The 19,077-nt window shown below is 36.4% G+C and overlaps 1 protein-coding gene across 2 annotated transcripts in view; it reads left to right on the top strand.

The window, feature by feature from the left end:
* Positions 1-19,077, top strand: part of PDCD6IP (programmed cell death 6 interacting protein) — a 59,426-nt gene that overhangs the window by 16,465 nt on the left and 23,884 nt on the right. The window contains exons 4-9 of one of the 2 annotated variants that reach the window (XM_065884798.1): positions 4,227-4,354; positions 6,541-6,694; positions 7,872-7,972; positions 10,238-10,354; positions 16,655-16,877; positions 18,428-18,551. In XM_065884798.1, the coding sequence (XP_065740870.1) occupies positions 4,227-4,354; positions 6,541-6,694; positions 7,872-7,972; positions 10,238-10,354; positions 16,655-16,877; positions 18,428-18,551 (847 nt within the window). Of the gene's footprint in view, positions 1-4,226; positions 4,355-6,540; positions 6,695-7,871; positions 7,973-10,222; positions 10,355-16,654; positions 16,878-18,427; positions 18,552-19,077 lie in introns of both variants that reach the window. The other variant, XM_065884797.1, reaches the window with a different exon arrangement.

Genomic DNA, 19,077 nt, shown 5'->3' with positions numbered 1-19,077 from the left:
GAATAAGGAGCAGGTAGCAGGAGAACCAGGAGACATTTAAGTGAGATAGGTTAAGTTGATGAACTGAGGTCCTAGAGGAATTGGGACACACAAAAAATTGAGAGCATAAGTAAAGCAGAAGGTAGATCATCAAGGCATTTCTAGTAGCAAATATTGGGAATTAAATGTCCATCACTAATGTTTTGGTTAAATAAAGCACAGGCTGCCCATTCATTAGAATATTGTATAATTTAGAATATTAAGAATGATAATGCAAATATATATTTGTTGACATAGACATCTCTGTCCATTGAATATCCAATAAAAGACCTGTTACAGGTGAGAGCTGTTGCCTTGAATTGATGTAACTCGGGGCCCCAGAGCTGGTCTCTTTGGAACACCTTTTATATAGAAACCAGGGTGATTGCTGCTTCCTGGAGTTGTGCATTCCAGGCACCCTGAATATGGTATAGTGTACTACTTGTGAAAAATTGGGTATGTGAGCATGTATGTACTTATTTGTCAAGATATTCACCAAAAATTAGTGGGTAACTCTGGGAGGATATTGAGTGATTTTTAATTTATTTTCTTTTTCTTTTGTGTGTGTGTGTGTGTGTGTGTTTAAACAATTGTTTGAATTTTAGAACAATTATTTTTATTTATAATCAAGCTGTTGTCATTTTGAAAAGCTCAGGTAAAAAAACAAGAATGAAGTTCAATATTAACAAAAAAGAGCTCTTTGAAGAAAGGAGAGTTGAACATTTATTTTAAAGAAACCCTGATTTAACTTTAGATGTGATAGAAGAAATCATAAAGGAAAAAAGATTTAATTACAGGAAAAAGTTTTCACAAAATCTCTTATACGTGAGAAATTGTCAAAATAAAATGAAAGACAACAGTCTGGGATGATAAGGTTCATAGGAAATATAATAGGCTGGCATATATATCTTATATATAAAAAGTTTACTTTTATCTGTTGCTTGGAATATATTTCATTCTTCTTTAAGTTCACCGACTCTCTGTCATATATACTGGATGAGTTGCTTCATATTTAGACTGTGACTTTCTTATATGGCTCTGCGTGCGTGTGTGTGTGTTTTTAGAAGTTTTAATTGCTCCACCACCACACACATTCTGTGCTTTTATCATATTCTCAAGACTTTGCAAACTCTTGGTCTTATTATTTATCTCTCTGGACTCACCTTTTCCTGAGTGACTCTTCTGTTCCCTTTGGCCTCGACTGTTTTCTTGCTTGAATCTGGACTGTTTGCTATCTAAATCTGCTGTATAACTATTATCCCTTAGTTTAGAGCCATTGTTTTCTGGCTACTGTGTCTTCCTCTTTTGCTGGAATATACTCTTAAGTAACTTTCTCAGAAAAGGTCACATTTCTGAATCTCTTCTTTGTGGAAATGTCTGTATTTTGCCCTCACATGAATTTGGTTTGAAATTCTGCTTAGGTCAGAAACCTTGGAGGCACTCTTGACATTGTTTCACTTCATTCCCCACATTCAGTGAATTCATCAGCAAATCCTATCGGATTTTCTTTTGAAAGGTATTAAAAATCCAGTCACTTCTCAGCACCTCTGCTCGTGCTGTTGTGGTCAGAGCCACCATCACCCCTTGCACCTATTGCAGCAGCTACCTGTCCTAATCTCTGGCCTCCACCAGTGCTGCTTCCCCACAGTCTGTTGTCCACCAGGCGGGCTGAATGTGTCTCTGTTCAAAACTCTGTTGACTTCTTGCCTCACTCAGAGTAAAAGCTAAAGCTTTACAGCAGAGTTGGCTCTCTTACCTCCCTGACATCATTGCTTCCCATTAGTCCCTTGTTCCCCTTTTTTTTAGCCATACTGGCTTTAATATATGTTGAATTAATTAAAATCATGTTTCTTCAGAACCTGAAGGCATTGTTCCCTTGCCTTTTACTATCCAGTGTTACTGATGAAAAGTCTGCTGAGTATTCTTTTGTAGGTGACCTGATCCTTTTTTCTTGGGAAGATTTTTACAATTTTCTCTTTATACTTCATGGTTAGAAATCTCAAAAGATCTAATTGGCTTTCATTTGGGGTATGGCATTTTATTGTTGGTCCTTTCAGTTTGAAGACTCATTATCTCCCTTCAGCCCTGGGAAATTTTCATACATTTCTTCGATAATTTCTTCATTTTTTACTCTCTTTTCAGAATGCTGTATTAACTGATATTAGCTGTTCTGAGCTACTCACTCACAACTTTTACACATTTCATTTTGTTTTCTCTTTATGGGCTACCTAGATATTTTCTAACCTTTCTTTTGAAAAACTTTTAGCAATCAAGTTTTTAATTTCCAGGGGCTTTTTCTTATTCATGGATTGTTCTTTTTTTAATAACATCATGTACTTGTTTATGGATGTACCATCTTTGAATCTCTTTAAGAATGTTAATGTGGATCTTTGAAATGTTTTCTGTTATTGGAATTGTTCACTCTGGGCTTAGAGTTTTAGTTCACCTTGATCTTTATTTTGCTGCATGTTCTACTCATATCCTGGTTATTCTAGATTTTTAATACATTTATTTAAGAAAGTAGGTTAGAGTAGCTGGTGTGTATGTCTGCTTTACTTTATGGTGAGGAGGCTAGAATTAGGTTGGAGGCAAGCTAAAAGCTGACCGTAATTACAAGGGAGACTACTAAAATGCTACATAACAAGGAGGGTTTTACTTTATGGCACTATTGTGTGGCACAAACACACAGCTGTAGTATTCTGATTTTCCTAGATGGTTTGTTCAGTATTTTTTGTAAGAAGCCTTCTGATTATTTTGCTTGGTGTTCAATACCTGGCACATTATGTAAGCCACTTGAATGTCACTATGATTTAATTTGTTCTTTTTTAAAAATTTTTTGTGGTTAAAAAAAACCCGTAACATAAAATTTACTATCTTTACCAATTATTAAAAATTCTTTATTTTTTTTTGGCCGCACCACATGGCTTGCGGGATCTTAGTTCCCCAACCAGGGATCGAACCTGAGCCCCAGCAGTGAAAGCGTCGAGTCCTAATCACTGGACCACTAGAGAATTCCCTGTCTTAACCAATATTAAGTGTACAGTTCAGAGGTGTTAAGTATATTCACATTGTTGTGAAACAGATCTCCAGAACTTTTTGATCTTGCAAATCTGAAACTCTGTACCCTTTAAACAACAACTTCCCTTTTCACCCTTTCCCCAGTACTCGGTAACCACCATTCTACTTTCTGTTTCTGTGAGTTTGCCTACTTTAGACATCTCGTATGGGTGGGATCATAGAGTGTTTGTCTTTTTGTGACTAGCTTGCTTCACTTAGTATAATGTCCTCAAGGTTCATCCATGTTGTAGCATGAGACCCGATTTCCTTCCTTTTAAGGCTAATATTCCATTATAAGTGCACACCACATTTTGTTTCTGTTCATGAATCAGTGGACACTTGAGTTACTTCCACCTTTTGGCTATTATGAATAATTCTGTTACAAACATGGGTGTACAAATATCTCTGAGACTGAGACCCTGCTTTCAGTTCTTTTGAGTTTATGCCCAGAAGTGGAATTGATGGATTATTTAGTAATTTTATTTCTAATTTTTTGAGGGACCTCCATACTGTATTCTACATGGCTGCAACATTTTACATCCCCACCAACAGTACACAGTGGTTCTAATTTCTCCACATGCCTGCCAACAACTGTTATTTTCCATTTTGTTTGATAGTAGCTATCCCAGTGGATGTGAGGTGTGTAGATTCTTGGTTAGAATTGTATTTTAACCATATAATCTTCTCTACCTCTGAGAGATGTATTAGCTGGCCTTCCATGTCTCCTTTACTCTAGGAGGTACTTGCATTGGCATAGGTTTGTAGTAGTGAGGAACTGGTTTGAATGTCATGGGAAGATATCATTTTGAGAGAGGTGATGGAAGAATGGAAAGAATTTATTCCAATTGAATTTGAAATGACTTGAATGACTTTTCATTTTGAATCTGACTAATAGCAGTGTGGATGTAAAGGGAAGGAAAGATTAATTTATTGATCCTTGAGTTTTAGGTGATGAGAATATTGTTGTGGAAATAGATGCCTGGCAGGGCAACTAGGAATATGGGAGTGGTATTATGGGTCAGAAAACAGGTCTGGAAACTTGTTTTTGTGCGAGCCAGTGGGATAGAGGTCATAGTATTTCTCTTTGAAACATTCGTTTTCTTTAGAACAAAAATAATCTGATAAATTTTTCCTTCTCAATTTTTTTACAGCTCTTGCAAGCCTAGGATATGAAAAGAGCTGTGTGTTGTTCAATTGTGCAGCCTTAGCTAGCCAGATTGCAGCGGAACAGAACCTGGATAATGATGAAGGATTGAAAATCGCTGCTAAGCATTATCAGGTACGCAGAACAGAACATCAACACTAAGTTGGATTAAATTGAAAATAATTTGCGTTTAGGTTTATAAATGTTTCTTTACACATAGATGCTTTCTTGAAAAATAATGTACTTTTTAATGAATTGATACATATTTTGGAAGCCCTTAGATAAACTACTTACTTGTGGACCCAGCTCTGTTTTTCCTCACCATTGTATACCCAGCACCTAGCACAGTGCCTGGCACATAATAAAGGCTCAGTAGATGTTGGGAGAACAAATGATTAAATGTTTTGAGGTGAAATCCTTGGCAAATCCCTTTTAAATAAATGACCTCATTTAAAATATTTGTACGTTATTTTTACATAATTTTTCTTAGACACACTAAAAATTTTTACCAGTGTCACAAAAATTAAGACCTTTTGGCAAGAAAATTTTAACTCTGAGCTTGTGGAGAGGTCATAGTTAAATGTGGTCAGATGTGTAATGTTCTTAAATTAGCTAAATTTAGATTTTAGATACAGTCATTGACTAATATGGCATATTATTTGGCGGCAGTATGTTATTTACTCAGCTTTTCTTTTTTGTTTCAATTTAAAAAACAGTAAGTGATTATTGTTAAGTGATATCTGTAATTATGTTTTTATGTTTTATGTTCCTTTATAATTTACAGAGTATGTTGATGTTCACATAAACTTTTTGATGCATGTTATATAATGCCATTTTCATTTTACAGACAAGGAGACTAAAGGGCAGAAGTGTTAATAAAGTGGTAGATTGGGGTTTCAGGTGTTCTGATTCCAAATTTTATGGAATTCCAAATGCTTCTTACACTGTCCCTCATGGCTCTGGAATTTGCTTGTCTCAGAGGTGGAGTTTGATCTTTCCCATTGTTTAAGTTTAGAAGAGAGGTGAAGAATGCTGTTCTAAGAAAGTGAGAGGAAAATGTACTTTAAACACACAACATGCTCCCAATTTTAGATGGGTGCAGATGACAAGCATGGTGCATATACCTTTCCTTTGTGAGGCTATAAATGGCAAATATTTTAAAATGTGAAAGTGAAGTAAAATTTTATTTAATTTTCCATTCATTGTAACTCCATTAGTTGGCATGTGAAATCTTAGAGGGCATTCTGAATTACTGAGGATATGTTCCATTCTGTGAGTCACCTCTGTGATTCACAGCAGGGTCCCCTAGTGTGATGGAAAGAGATCCTAGTTACCTGTCTGGGCTGTTTGCTACCAAGAAGCTCTGTGCCCTTGGCTAAGTGCTTTAAACTCTGTAGGTCTCCAGTCCATATTTGTGAATGAGAGACTGGATCCCTTGCAGTTCTAGTCTGTGATTCTGTGAGTTTACTAAGCAAGTCAGCTGATCACTCCTTGGAGACATTCTAGTTTTATGATACTTCATGACTGCAGCAATCATTGATGTTTACTTCAGTACAGTTAACCTTGAGTAACCAGCTCCTTAGTTGAGGCTCCAGGGCTCCTTAGTTGCAGCACATGGGCTCCTTAGTTGTGGCATGCGAACTCTTAGTTATGGTATGCATGTGGGATCTAGTTCCCTGACTAGGGATCGAACCCAGGCCCCCCCTGCATTGGGAGTGCAGAGTCTTATCCACTGCACTACCACAGAAGTGCCCCCCAGCACTTTTTAATCCCAGACTGCCACCTTTCTTTTTCCCAGGGTTATTTATTTCATAAAAGTGAAGTTATCTTAGTGTTAACCTCAGTGAAATATAATTGAGAAGAAAAATCTGATGGGGAACATGTCAGTAGGGAGCCCTGAAAGCCAAATAAAAGATCTGTAGCAATGGATAGTCATGCTGTTTCCCAGAGGACTAGGTATCAGTACTATTTAAGGTTTCCCCTAAGTATGGCATGTTTAGTTATTTGAGAGATGAATTTGGGACCAAAGCAAGAGCATTTCAGGACTAAAAACATTTTAATAATGTTTTATCCCTGCCTTTGTTCTCATGTTAGTTTTGAGGGAGTATTTCTAAAAAGTTTAATCAATTTTTCTCATCAGTTTACTTTGTTTGTTACTGCACTTGACTTTAATGTACATTAAATCTCTTGTTATTCTATAGTGTTTTAGAAAACTGTCCTTATTGTCTGTAGGTCAGATGTAAGTGGTTTTGTGTGTAACAGTAGAAAATTGTCTTGCTGAATTCTTACAGATTTAAAAGAAATTCTTTTCTTTCCTCTAGTTTGCTAGTGGTGCCTTTTTGCATATTAAAGAGACGGTTTTATCTGCCTTGAATAGAGAGCCTACTGTGGACATATCTCCAGATACCGTTGGGACTCTCAGTCTTATCATGCTGGCACAGGCCCAAGAAGTATTTTTTTTAAAAGCCACAAGAGGTAATTCCAGTTTGTCCTATATTTTGTTGCATGTGAAAAGAAGTGACAGGCTTTTAAAATAAGAAGGTGATTGTAATATGTTCAACACAGAACTTTCCTCTTTGAATTTGACCCACGGATTATTGAAAACTTTCAGCTTTCCTTTTCTGACCTTAAGGTGGTACAAATGCACATTTAAGAATGTAGGCTGTGTTTGAAGTCTTTTATGAAATATATAGTTACTGTCTTAAAACACTGAAATCTGGAATAGTATTTATATAGGTTTGTAGTGTGTCAAAAATTCGTTAATTCAGCAAATAAGTATTGGGTACAACTGTGTGCCAATCCCTGTGATAGGCTCTAGATAGAGTTAGCAGACAAACAAGATTTCTGTTTTCTGGAAGCTTACAATTTATTGTGGGGGAGGTGATAACAAGAAATTAAGTAGCCAAGGTAATTTTAAAGAGAGATAATTGCTGTGAAGAAAATAAGATGTGATAATGACTAGTGGTCTGGCAGTTGGGTAAGTATGTAGGGGGAGTCATGCTATTTTAGATTCATCATTCAAGAAGAGTTTCTTTGAGGAGGTCTTGTAACCAGACTTAACTGATGAGAAGGAGCCATCCAGGCAGAGTCCCTGGCCCTGTGAATGAGGGAATAAGAGCAATTCTTGTAAGGCTTGTGAATTAGTATGAGAGATTAGTATAAGACTGAATGAATATGTAAGTACAGAGAAATTGAAAATAAGGGAGCAGTCCATCAGGTGGAAGCTAAATGAACTGGAAAAGTTTTTCTTTTAAAATAACAGCTTATATTGAGGTAGAATTCATAAACAATAAAATTTAGCCTTTTAAAGTATACAGTTCATTAGTTTTCATTGTATTCAGAGTTTTGCAATAATCACCACTATCTTATTTTAGAACGTTATCATTACCCCCAAAAGAAACCCCATACCCACTGTCAGTCACTCTCCATTCCGTTTTCCCCCAGCTTCTAGCAACTGCTGATCTATTCTGATTCTTTGGATCTGCCTGTGGAATAATTAAGTTGTATGCAGAAGAATTGATTTCATCAATAAGAATTTTTTAAGACAAATGTACAAACTTGTGATCTCAATGTCTATACTGAGTTATTATGATATATCAGATTATTTTATATTTATTTTCATTATAATGGTCAATTTAATATTTTATTCCAGATAAAATGAAAGATGCTATCATAGCTAAATTGGCTAATCAGGCTGCAGATTATTTTGGTGATGCTTTTAAACAGTGTCAGTACAAAGATACTCTCCCCAAGGTCAGTTATTGTTTTTGTAAATACTTGGTTGTTTTGCATGTGGAAATATTTGCACATTTTTGTATATAAAAAGCAAATTAAAAATTATGTTTTTTAAAGAAATTTGAAATTTAAGGAGAGGCATTTGTAGAGTATATTTGTAGAAACAGTTTTTTTATTTAAGATGCATGACAAATTCTCTTTCATATTTAGGGGATGCCTTTGCTTCCACTCTTTACTAAACTTGTTTTTCCGAGCTAAAACTCTTGCTGGAAAATTTTGAACACCTGTCTCCAGTAATTTTATCACATCAGGGCATTGTGTAGTTTTGAATCATTGGTTATTTGGTACAGCATGAGTACTTGAGCATGTTGATTATTCACCCTTTTAATTATTGTCCTGTTTTCTTAGAGATGAATCTTAAAGCGCAGAAACAGACATAAAGACAAAAGGAAAAGGAAACTTAACAAATTCATCCAGTACTTTGATTAGAATTAAATTTTGCCAACAGGGCTAGAAAATTGGGCTGCTATTGGACAGCTAAGGAAAACAACCATCTAAAACCATGTATCACAGGAAGTATTAATTGTTTTAATATAAACCTTTCTGAAGTGGCATTTGAAGAGACTAGTCAGTGATGATCATTTGTAAATGACAAAGCAGATGATTAGACTAAGAAGTAAATTCAGAATGCTTAAAAACGGAAACTTACAGACTGAAATGTAGTATGATTCAACTGCTTTCTTTCAGAAATGTTCAAGGAATTAGTTTTGTCTGTATGATAGCAAATGATATTTGTTACATGCTCTTTTGTAGGGAAATTTATTGATTTATAAGTCATTCAGGAATCTTTATAAATTATGAAATTGCAGACAATTTTGTGGTGAAATAAAAAAGCATGTAAGTACATCAACACATTAGTCAGAATATGAGCACTAGGGAATTTGAAGATTCCTGGAGATTTAAAATTCACCAAGAGATCAGTAGAAATTTGCCCAGGACTCTTGGGTAGTAATAGTGTTGCTCTTAAAAAGAGACTTGGGATCTCCTCTCACCTTTTTTTCATCTGGAAGACCTCATGATCAGCTGCACAGTGTACCGTTACATCCTGTTGGGCCATTAGTTCAGTCCTGTCCCGGAGAGAAGAATGTCACCTACAAAGACTTGGAAACTACCTCTGCACCAATCCTGGTATTCCTTGAAAATCTCCTGTTTAAGTACCAAGTTGCTCCAGACTTACCTTGAGAACTGGCATGAGTACAGTTTGAGATTTAGATGTCTTTTATTTTTTGCCTTTTTACTAATAAATCTCATAAGATATTTTCATATTCTAGTTATAAAACTGGAATATCTGCAAGTAGTGACCCAGGAAGCTAGGAAATTATTCACTGGGAGACAGGAAAGCTCACAAGGTAGTAATTCAGTTTTTGATTCTCTTATTTTTTTGTCTAGACAGTGATTGTCTAGTATATTTCTTGGATATTATATGGCATGTACTTCCTAAAAACAATGAGGTTATAGGCTAGGATTTGACATTTTAGAAGATCCTCTGCTTTTTTGGTTCATGTTTTTGGATCTTCTAAAATTAATTTTGACTGGAATTTTTTTCAAAACAAATTAGGGCAAAATAGCACTTTATCATATTAGTCATTAGCTTAGTGCATTTGTCTGTTTGCTATGTGTTTTTGAGTATGTGATACTGAGTAATTTTTATATGGCTAAAAATCATCTTTATTAAAAAAGTCTCTTAGGACATGAATTTAAGAGGGAACTTACTTTACTGTCTTTTGTCTTTTAAACATGTTGAAACAGTCAGCTATAGAGCAATTTCATTAGTATATGTGAGTAATGGTGGTTTAGTTAACTCTTAAGGGCTGGGTAAGGGCTCACAAGAAAGCTTCTAAAGCCCTGTGCTTGGTATTCCTCTGTGAATGTCCATTCTACTTCTCTTTCTAATGCATGCTTTCCTTTCTTCTTTGTAAACAAAATGTTGACTTCATGGCTCAATTAAAGTGAATTGTAAAAGCTTAATTGGCTTCATTTAACAGTTAAAAAAGAAAAGAACCCAAACCTTAATTCTAATTGGAAGAAAAAAACTGAATTCATTGAATCCAGTCCATGCAAAATCATGTGGTCTTCTCTGTTTACACCTGACTAACCTATCTCTAAACCATTAATGGGGTGATTCTAATTTCTGTCTCCTTTTCCTTTTTCTTCCTGCATCCCATGTTGTCTGTGGTGGTTTGTGTGGTTGGACTCTCCCCTGGTCAGTATTTTTATTTCCAGGAGGTGTTTCCTGTCTTGGCTGCAAAGCACTGTATCATGCAGGCCTATGCTGAGTACCACCAGTCTATCCTGGCAAAACAGCAGAAGAAATTTGGAGAAGAGATTGCAAGGTTACAGGTGAGTTTCTCAGAAATAAATATTTAAGTAACTTGGATTTCTCTTTTTTTTGTTTTTTAAATAAATTTATTTATTTATTTTGGGCCGTGTTGGGTCTTCGTTTCTGTGCGAGGGCTTTCATCCAGTTGCAGCGAGCGGGGGCCACTCTTCATCGCGGTGCGCGGGCCTCTCACTGTTGCAGCCTCTCCAGTTGCGGAGCACAGGCTCCAGACGCGCAGGCTTAGTAGTTGTGGCTCACGGGCTTAGTTGCTCCGTGGCATGTGGGATCTTCCCAGACCAGGGCTCGAACCCATGTCCCCTGCATTGGCAGGCAGATTCCCAACCACTGCGCCACCAGGGAAGCCCGGATTTCTCTTTTTTTTTAGTGAGATTCCCAAGTTTGCTCATAAAAACCTTTCCCACTCATTTCCCCTGTCAACAGAGTCAGGTGATTGTTTTTATTTTCTAGGCTATACCTACTGTGTGCTTTTTGAAGTCTCATATTTTATCTAAAAATTTCATGCAAAATTTGCATTCAGTTTTCTTTTATTTATCCATGTTTATTGTAATATAAAATATTCTAAATTAATTATATGCTCCAGAAAGGATGTGGAGTACTTAACTTGTGGCCTAGCCTTGGTCTAAATTGGGTCATTACAATTCCACAGCTTGAAAAGGACAGTGGTAATAGATACATAAATAGATTTGGTATTCAGCAGAGTATCTTCTATGCTGTTGTATCAGCACTGGGTGTGTGAGAAACTTGATGTGACATCTGGGGCAACTTTGCAGCAGGGGCAAGGGCTGTTTACATGAGTTGTTTGTATTTTGAGGGTTGGTAAGCAGAGGGTAGGAAGAGGACTGTTAAGGAAATTTAAATATGGACTGGTATTAGAAGATACATGCAAGTCTTATTTAGGAAGTTCAGTTTAATTAGTCTTTTCATGAGGAAAAAAACCCAAGTTTTATAAAAAATAAAATGTATGCTTGTATTATGCTCCACACCTCCACACTGACAAAATCAGAGACGGACACACTCAGATTATCAAACATACTTTATTTTTCCAGGGATTCACTTTGATTGTAATAACTTAGCATTATATGAAAATGCTTCTGAGAAAGGGGTTTCTGGGGGAGAGATTTTTTCAGGGTAGCATATTTAAAGTATTAGGAGTACTAGGAGTTTTTACTGAAAGAAGAACACACAACATAAGAGTTGGAGTTTAAGTTTTATTCAGGGACTTTACTGAGGACTGTGGCCTGGGAGACAGCCTCTCAGTAGCTCTGGGAAACCACTCTGAAGAGGTACGGGAGAAACCAGCTTATATATGATTTTGGCTAAGGAATATGTACAATCGGTCAGGCTTATGTCTCAGTAACATTACTGTTAGTCACAAAGAACAGATATCTCAAGTTAATGATTTTAGTGTTTTTCTATGTATGGGAAGATGTGGGAATCTGGTTTCATTAAAATTCTTCCTGAGATACGCATCTGTCTGTCTAAGGGGCCTGTTTTTCGAAAGCATAGAGTACCTCATCTTGTTTTTCATCCTGAATTCCTCTCTCAGGGAGCAGTGTTGGTCAGCCACTGCACTGGATAATGATTGGGTGATGAGCACTGCTGTTTGTTTTACAGAAGTTTAGCTTTTTTATTTTGGGGGAATTCTGGGACTATTATATTCAAATAAGCCTTTATTCTCTATAAACCAGTTATATAAGAGGCTCTTTTGAAATTTTAATCTAATTTTTAAAACCCCTCTGGAAAAAGGAAACTTTCAAACTCAACATAACAAGAGATGAAGACTTTTTTCAGTTATAGACACACAAGAGTTTATGACTTCAGTTTTACACCTTTAGTCATAGGTCAGAAGTTAACATATAGAACACAAATACTTACTGATTCATATCTCCAAGGGCTGCTCCTCTTTCCATGAAGTATGAGATATTTTTCTACTTGATTTGAGCTCAGAAATAGGCAAACAGAACAAAACAGACAAAAAAGTTGACCAGCAAGTCATATTCTCCATAGTCTCTCCTGCCCCATGTACCTGATGGTTGCACCATTCAGTCAGCTTTGCAATCATTGTTAACAATAATGGGGAAAAGCTTATTAGTCACGAGCAAACCAGATATTAAAAACAAAATCACAAGAGTCAGGAATATCACAACAGTAGGTAAAATAACAAAGGGAAAATTGTTGCTTGTGATTCACTTCTGGGGCCAAGAAAAGTTGAACCTGGACTTACACAGCTCATGAAGTGCGCTTATTGGACAGTGCAGTTCATTTGGCTCCAGAAGGTGGGTCCCCTTGATCATCCTGGTGGAGTCTCTAAAGTTGCCATGGTATGATCTTCAAAAAGACATAAAAATACAGTTGACCCTTGAACAACACAGGCTTGACGTGTCCAAGTCCACTTATATGCAGGTTTATTTCAGTGAATAAATATTTGGCTCTCTGTATCTTCACGTTCTGAATTTATGGATTCAACCAAATGCTGGTCGTGTGCTATGTTTAATCTGCAGATGCAGAGTCTGGGTACGGAGGGCCAACTGTGGGACTTGAGAATTTGGATTTTGGTGTCTGTGGCAGGTCCTGGAACCAATCCCCCGCAGATACTGAGGGATGACTCTATATAGATAAAAAAATGTGACTCAGATAGAATGAATACATACATACATACAATAAATGAATTTGTTTAATTCATTAATGAGGGACCTAATGAGAGGATAAAACTGATTTTGTGAAAGTATTGTTTTTTTCTTTGTTATGATAGTAGCTTGTAGATATTAAGGAGATTGTTTATGCTTCTGTATGAATTTTATTTAAGTATTTACTATGGAAAATTTCAAAAATATATATATATAAAAGTAAGAATCATCAAATATCCATTACCCAGCTTCAGTGATTATCAATATTTTGCTTTGCGTTTCAGGTTTCCCCTTCCCCTCTTATTTTTTTGGAGTATTTTCAGCTGTCTTATGTATCATTTCATCCTTAAGTTACTTCAGTATATGTAAGTCTTAAAAAAATTAAAACCACAGTGTCATCCGATCTAGCACAATTAATACGAATTAATAATTCTAGTAATCTAATAGTATCCAAACATAGTTTAGCTTTCGCTGATTTTTTCTAAAATGTGTTTTTACAGTTGGTTTGTTCAAATTGAGGATTCATACATGGTCTTCATGTTGCATTTGGTTGATATGTCTCATGAATTTTTAATTTGTAATGGCCTCTGCTCCCCAACTGCCATGTTGAATTGTCCTCACTTTTTCTTGTTTTGTATGTTTCTTACACTGATTTCTGTGATGTCTGCTATCTCTTTCATGTTCCTTGCATAAATATTACAGTCTTCCTTAAACTATTTTCCTAGTTTTCTTCACTTTCTTTCCTGAGTTCTGCAGGTCCCGTTTCACATTTTCTTGCTATCTATCACCCACTGTTATCTGGGCCATCTGGTCCTCTGTTCATATTTTGTGTGTCTTTGGTACTGTGATTGCATCCTTAAGTTTTTAGCTTATTTTAGTTTTTTTAGTATGCTGTGTTCTTTGCTTTGTGGCAATATTTCTTTCTTTCTTTATTTTTTTTTTTTGGCTGTGCTGCGAGGCTTGTGGGATTTTAGTTTCCCGACCAGGGATTGAACCTGAGGCCACAGCAGTGAAAGTGCGAGTCCTAACCACTGGACTGCCAGGGAACTCCCTGTGGCAACGTTTCTTCAGTGAATTTTCATTATCTGTTGGAAAGTTAAACTGCTCTTTTTCATCCTTTTCCTTATGGTTTCTTAGTGTTGAGGCAGATGGGATGCCTTTTCAGTCACTTGTGTTTGAATGAGCTTGATTTTAGTCGGGGAATAGCAAGAGGTTCCTGGGTGGGGGAACTGCAGGGTATCTTTCCCAGCCTCCTTGTGTAGGGCCCTTCCTCCTCTCCTCCTCTCTGCTTCTCAAAGCCTGGTGTAGGAAGGATTCCACTTCTGTGCCTGTATTTCCCTGAGTTCCTCACAGCCTTTGCTTTTCCAGGTGATGCATCTATTTTCAGAGTTTGTATTTTGTTGACATTTTCTGAGTGCTCATCCCCTTTCCTCCTTCTCCCCACTTTCAGTCCTCTGTTCTGCTTCCCCCAGCATCCCTGCCCTTGTAATTATCTGCCTCTGTGCTCAGCAGCTCCTTGGAACCAGGCTCCTCAGTATTCCATTTTTCCTGTGACCCCTGGGTGGCTCCAGGCAGGCCATTTGGCTTTACCTTTATTTTTGAGCTGGCAGCTGTCACCTCATTGCGTTTCATTGTTTTTAGATTTGCTTAATTAAGCACTTTCCCCTCAGGGTAGGGCCCTTAGCCTTCCCCTGTTTCTTCTGCTGTATTCAGCATTTCTTATGCTCCTAATAATTTTTCAATTTGGGGGAGCGTTTGACCACATTTACAAATCAAATTTGATGTACAGATCACTTTAAAAAGTGATTTAAATATGTGTATTTTCCCATCTCTTGGTTTACACTAAAGGTATAGCTTTTTTCCTTGTTTTGGTTATCCTTGTTTCTATTTCATGTTAATCTTGTACATATATTTTAAAATTTATTCCTGGATATTTTGTCTTCCTGTTGCTAGTTAACAATGGATTTTTTCTTTAATTATCTTTTCAAAGTGGTGGTTATCTGTATTCGCTCTGTTGATTTTGAATCTAAGCTATCTCTTATTTAGAGTAGTTAATTCTCTTAGCTTTTGCTGGTATACAAATATATACCAGCAAAAGATGGTAAATAATAATTGTTCCTTTTCTTTTCTAAATTTTATACCTCTAATTTTATCCTTTTGTCTGGTTATTTTGACATGTTCTGTGTTCTATGTTCATGACAATACTGGTGATCTTTGTTTTATTTTGACTCCAGGAATGTTTCTTTTATTTTTCTGCTAAGCATGAGATTAACTTTGGAGGTTAAGATTTTAACATGTTAAGGAACTGGATATCTATTTTTATTTTACTAAAATTTTAAAAATTGTCAAGAGTGAATATTTTATCAAATGATTTTTTAGCATCTTTGGAGATAATTTGATTTTTTAAACTTAAACTTATTATTTGGAGAATTACATAAGTAGCTTTTTAAATATTAAACCCTTCTTGTAATTTTGGTGTTTTAGACTGCTTTATCTCTTCATGTGGTCGCTTTATATAGATGGTCTTTATATACCTGAGAATATTATGTATTCTCTAACTGTGGAGCCCAGGGTTCTCCATGTCTGGTAAATCAGACTCATTAATTGTGTTGTTCAGATCTTCTATAATCTTACACATTTTTTGTTTACTCCATTTATTTCTGAGACAGGAATGTTAAAATCTTCCACTCTAATGCTGGGTAGATTTATCAATTTTTCATTATAATTGTTTATATAAAGGCTTTTTTTTTTTTTTTTTGCGGTATGCGGGCCTCTCACTGTTGTGGCCTCTCCCATTGCGGAGTACAGGCTCCGGACGCACAGGCTCAGCGGCCATGGCTCACGGACCCAGCCGCTCCACGGCATGTGGGATCCTCCTGGACCGGGGCACGAACCCGTGTCCCCTGCATCGGCAGGTGGACTCTCAACCACTGCGCCACCAGGGAAGCCCGATAAAGGCTTTTAAATACAATATTTAAGAGGTTTTATATCTTTCTGGCAAATTGGAAAGTGTTTTATATTGAATTTATCCCTAATAATGCTTTTGACTTTATTGTCTATTTTATCTGGTGTTACTATACCTAATACCACCTGAGTAATTTGAACCCTAACTTTATGTGAGGCATGTGTTCATCTTATGTATCACAAGGGCAGCCTTTAAAGAAAAAATTCCTATTGGTGCTGACACAGCATGCTTCCTTGTTGATTTCCTATGTTGCATAATTTTTTTCTGACTCATCCTTTTCATCACGGGTATAGCCCTTTGAGGTTACTGCCTTCATGTGGAGCGTGAAAGGGATGTGTCTTAGTTTTCTGTCTTATGTAGTTTCAAGACCTGTGTCTTAAGTCTCCCTGAGGGCTTTTAATGCATTTTAATAGCTTGTCCTTTGGGTACAGAAATACCCAACAGCCAGAGCCAGCTTTCCTCAATGTCAGTTTATAGTTTTGATTTCTTTTATTTTCTTGGTAATTCATTCATGTCTTTAAAGGGATATCTGCTCTGTATTATTCTTCATTTTTGATATTTTGTGATGGGAGAATTTCTAGGCTGTTCTGTTGACCACACTTATAGTAATGCCAATCCTCAAAGATTTTTTTAAGAAAACAGTGCTTGGATACCTGGTTGAAAAAAAGAAAGAAAATATTCTCTTTTTCTTTTTACATTTTAACTAGCATGCGGCAGAATTGATTAAAACAGTGGCATCTCGCTATGATGAATATGTCAATGTGAAGGAATTTTCTGACAAAATCAACCGTGCCCTTACTGCAGCAAAGAAGGATAATGACTTCATTTATCATGATCGAGTTCCAGACCTTAAAGATCTAGACCCTATTGGCAAAGCCACACTTGTGAAATCTACGCCAGTCAGTGTACCCATCAGCCAGAAATTCACTGGTATGTCAAACTGTTCAGAGGCACTTTAATCTTATTTATATTTTCTGCAGTTTAATCTACTTTTTGTAGCTAAAATCACATAATTGGCGATTGTGTGTTTTGAATATAATTTGCTTTCATGTTGTTCAAAGTGAATATGAGAATAAAAATTACAGTGAAATTTTAAGATGGAAAGTAAATGGTAGTAAAGCATGAAGTATATATACAACAGAGTCAGAAAACTTGAAACTGTGTCTGAGTAATGATAACGACCTCAGTGAGCATTTGTCTTTATGTTAACATTTGTTATTTAAGATTCTGCTAATAAAAATAAACATACATAAATATGACTTTAAACATATAAACTTCTGGAGTCATGGTTGTATCAAATGTTATAGTATCCTTGAATATTGTAGGTATATGCAATATTATGGTAGCCTCTAGCTGAGATGCCAAGGATAATATTCTAAGTTATTGGGTGGTTATTTTACAGTTGGCCATCTGTATCTATAGTTCCACAGCCATGAATGCAAGCAACTGCTGATTGAAAAATATTCACATACAACATTTCCAGAAAGTTCCAAAAAGCAAAACTTGAATTTGCCATCCTCTGGCAACTATTTACATAGCATTTACATTGTATTAAATATCATAAGTAAGCTAGAAATGATTTAAAGTATTTGGGAGGATATGTGTAGGTTATATGCAAATACTGTGCCTTTTGTGTGTGTGTGTGTGTGTGTGTGTGTGTGTTACGCGGGCCTCTCACTCTTGTGGCCTCTCCCACTGTGGAGCACAGGCTCCGGATGCGCAGGCTCAGCGGCCATGGCTCATGGGCCCAGCCACTCTGCGGCATGTGGGATCCTCCCGGACCGGGGCACGAACCCGTGTCCCCTGCATCGGCAGGCGGACTCTCAACCACTGTACCACCAGGGAAGCCCCTGTGCCATTTTTTATAAGGGACTTGGGCATCCACGGATTTGGTATCTGCTGGGGGTCCTGGAACCAATCCCCCCAGATACCAAGGGATAACTGTACTTATTTCTATTTAACAAACACAAAGTGTCTACCATGTACCAGAAACTCTTTTCAGCACTTTCCAAATATTAGCTCATTTATTTCTCAGAACAACTCCATGAGACAGGTACTATTATTATCCCCATTTGACTGATAAGGATACTGATGCAGAGTGGTTAAGCCATTTACCCAAGGTTACAGAACCAGGAAGTGGTAGAGCTGGAAACCATAGCACTGTGGCCCACTCAGTTTCATCAACAAATAAGCATTGTTTTCTCCTGTGTAGATCTTCACCAAAGATCCTTTAAACTTAATGACTAACACATCTTTAAAAGCTAAGAAAATTAAGTGCAAAGAAAAAGCTTTCGTTATCATTGTCCACGAATATGGTGATCTAAAAATTCTCTTCATCGTATTTTCAATAGTGATTTAGTTTTGTTCTTTAAATATCTGTAGACTTTTAATGTGAATATTGGAAAGGAAATATGAGTAGTCACTTTACAGTTTGAGTTTTTGTCTTAAAATTTTCTTGAAATTTTAATTCCTAATTTTAGATCTGTTTGAGAAGATGGTTCCTGTGTCAGTGCAGCAGTCTTTGGCTGCCTGTGGTCAGAGGAAAGCTGATTTAGTTAACAGATCAATTGCTCAAATGAGAGAAGCCACCACTTTGGCAAATGGGTCAGTAGAGCTTAACTTTCATAAATTTATCTCTAAAGTTCTGATGTTTCCTGATTGATTATTTATGAACGTTGTAGTTTTCTGAGCTCAGAGCTGAATGTCAAGGATATTTGAAATAACAAATACACACACATTTCTTGGGGACACTATATTTACTGAACCCTGGCAAATATATTATAGTTGGAAGAAATTTAATTACTGAAACAAAGTGAAAATATTTGACCACTAATTTGTATTTTAGGGGATATTTTTTTGAGGGAAATGTGAAGTAGAACTGAACTTTCAAGGTTAAGATACATGTACGTTCAGTATTCTGAAACAGTTTTTGTTTTTGGTGGATTGAAGCTAAGAAAATAATACGTTGTTTTAAAAAATATATTAAGTATAATTTTCACACAATAAAATACACCCATTTTAAGTGTATAGTTCAGTTCTTTTTGATAAATATGTATACCCATGTAACTACCAGCATCATGATCAAGATAGAGAACATATCCATCACCCTAAAAAATTCCCTCATGCTTTT

This window comes from Phocoena phocoena, chromosome 10 (assembly GCF_963924675.1).
Source record: "Phocoena phocoena chromosome 10, mPhoPho1.1, whole genome shotgun sequence".
Taxonomy (NCBI): Eukaryota; Metazoa; Chordata; class Mammalia; order Artiodactyla; family Phocoenidae; genus Phocoena; species Phocoena phocoena.
This window is presented reverse-complemented; position numbering and strand designations above follow the sequence as displayed.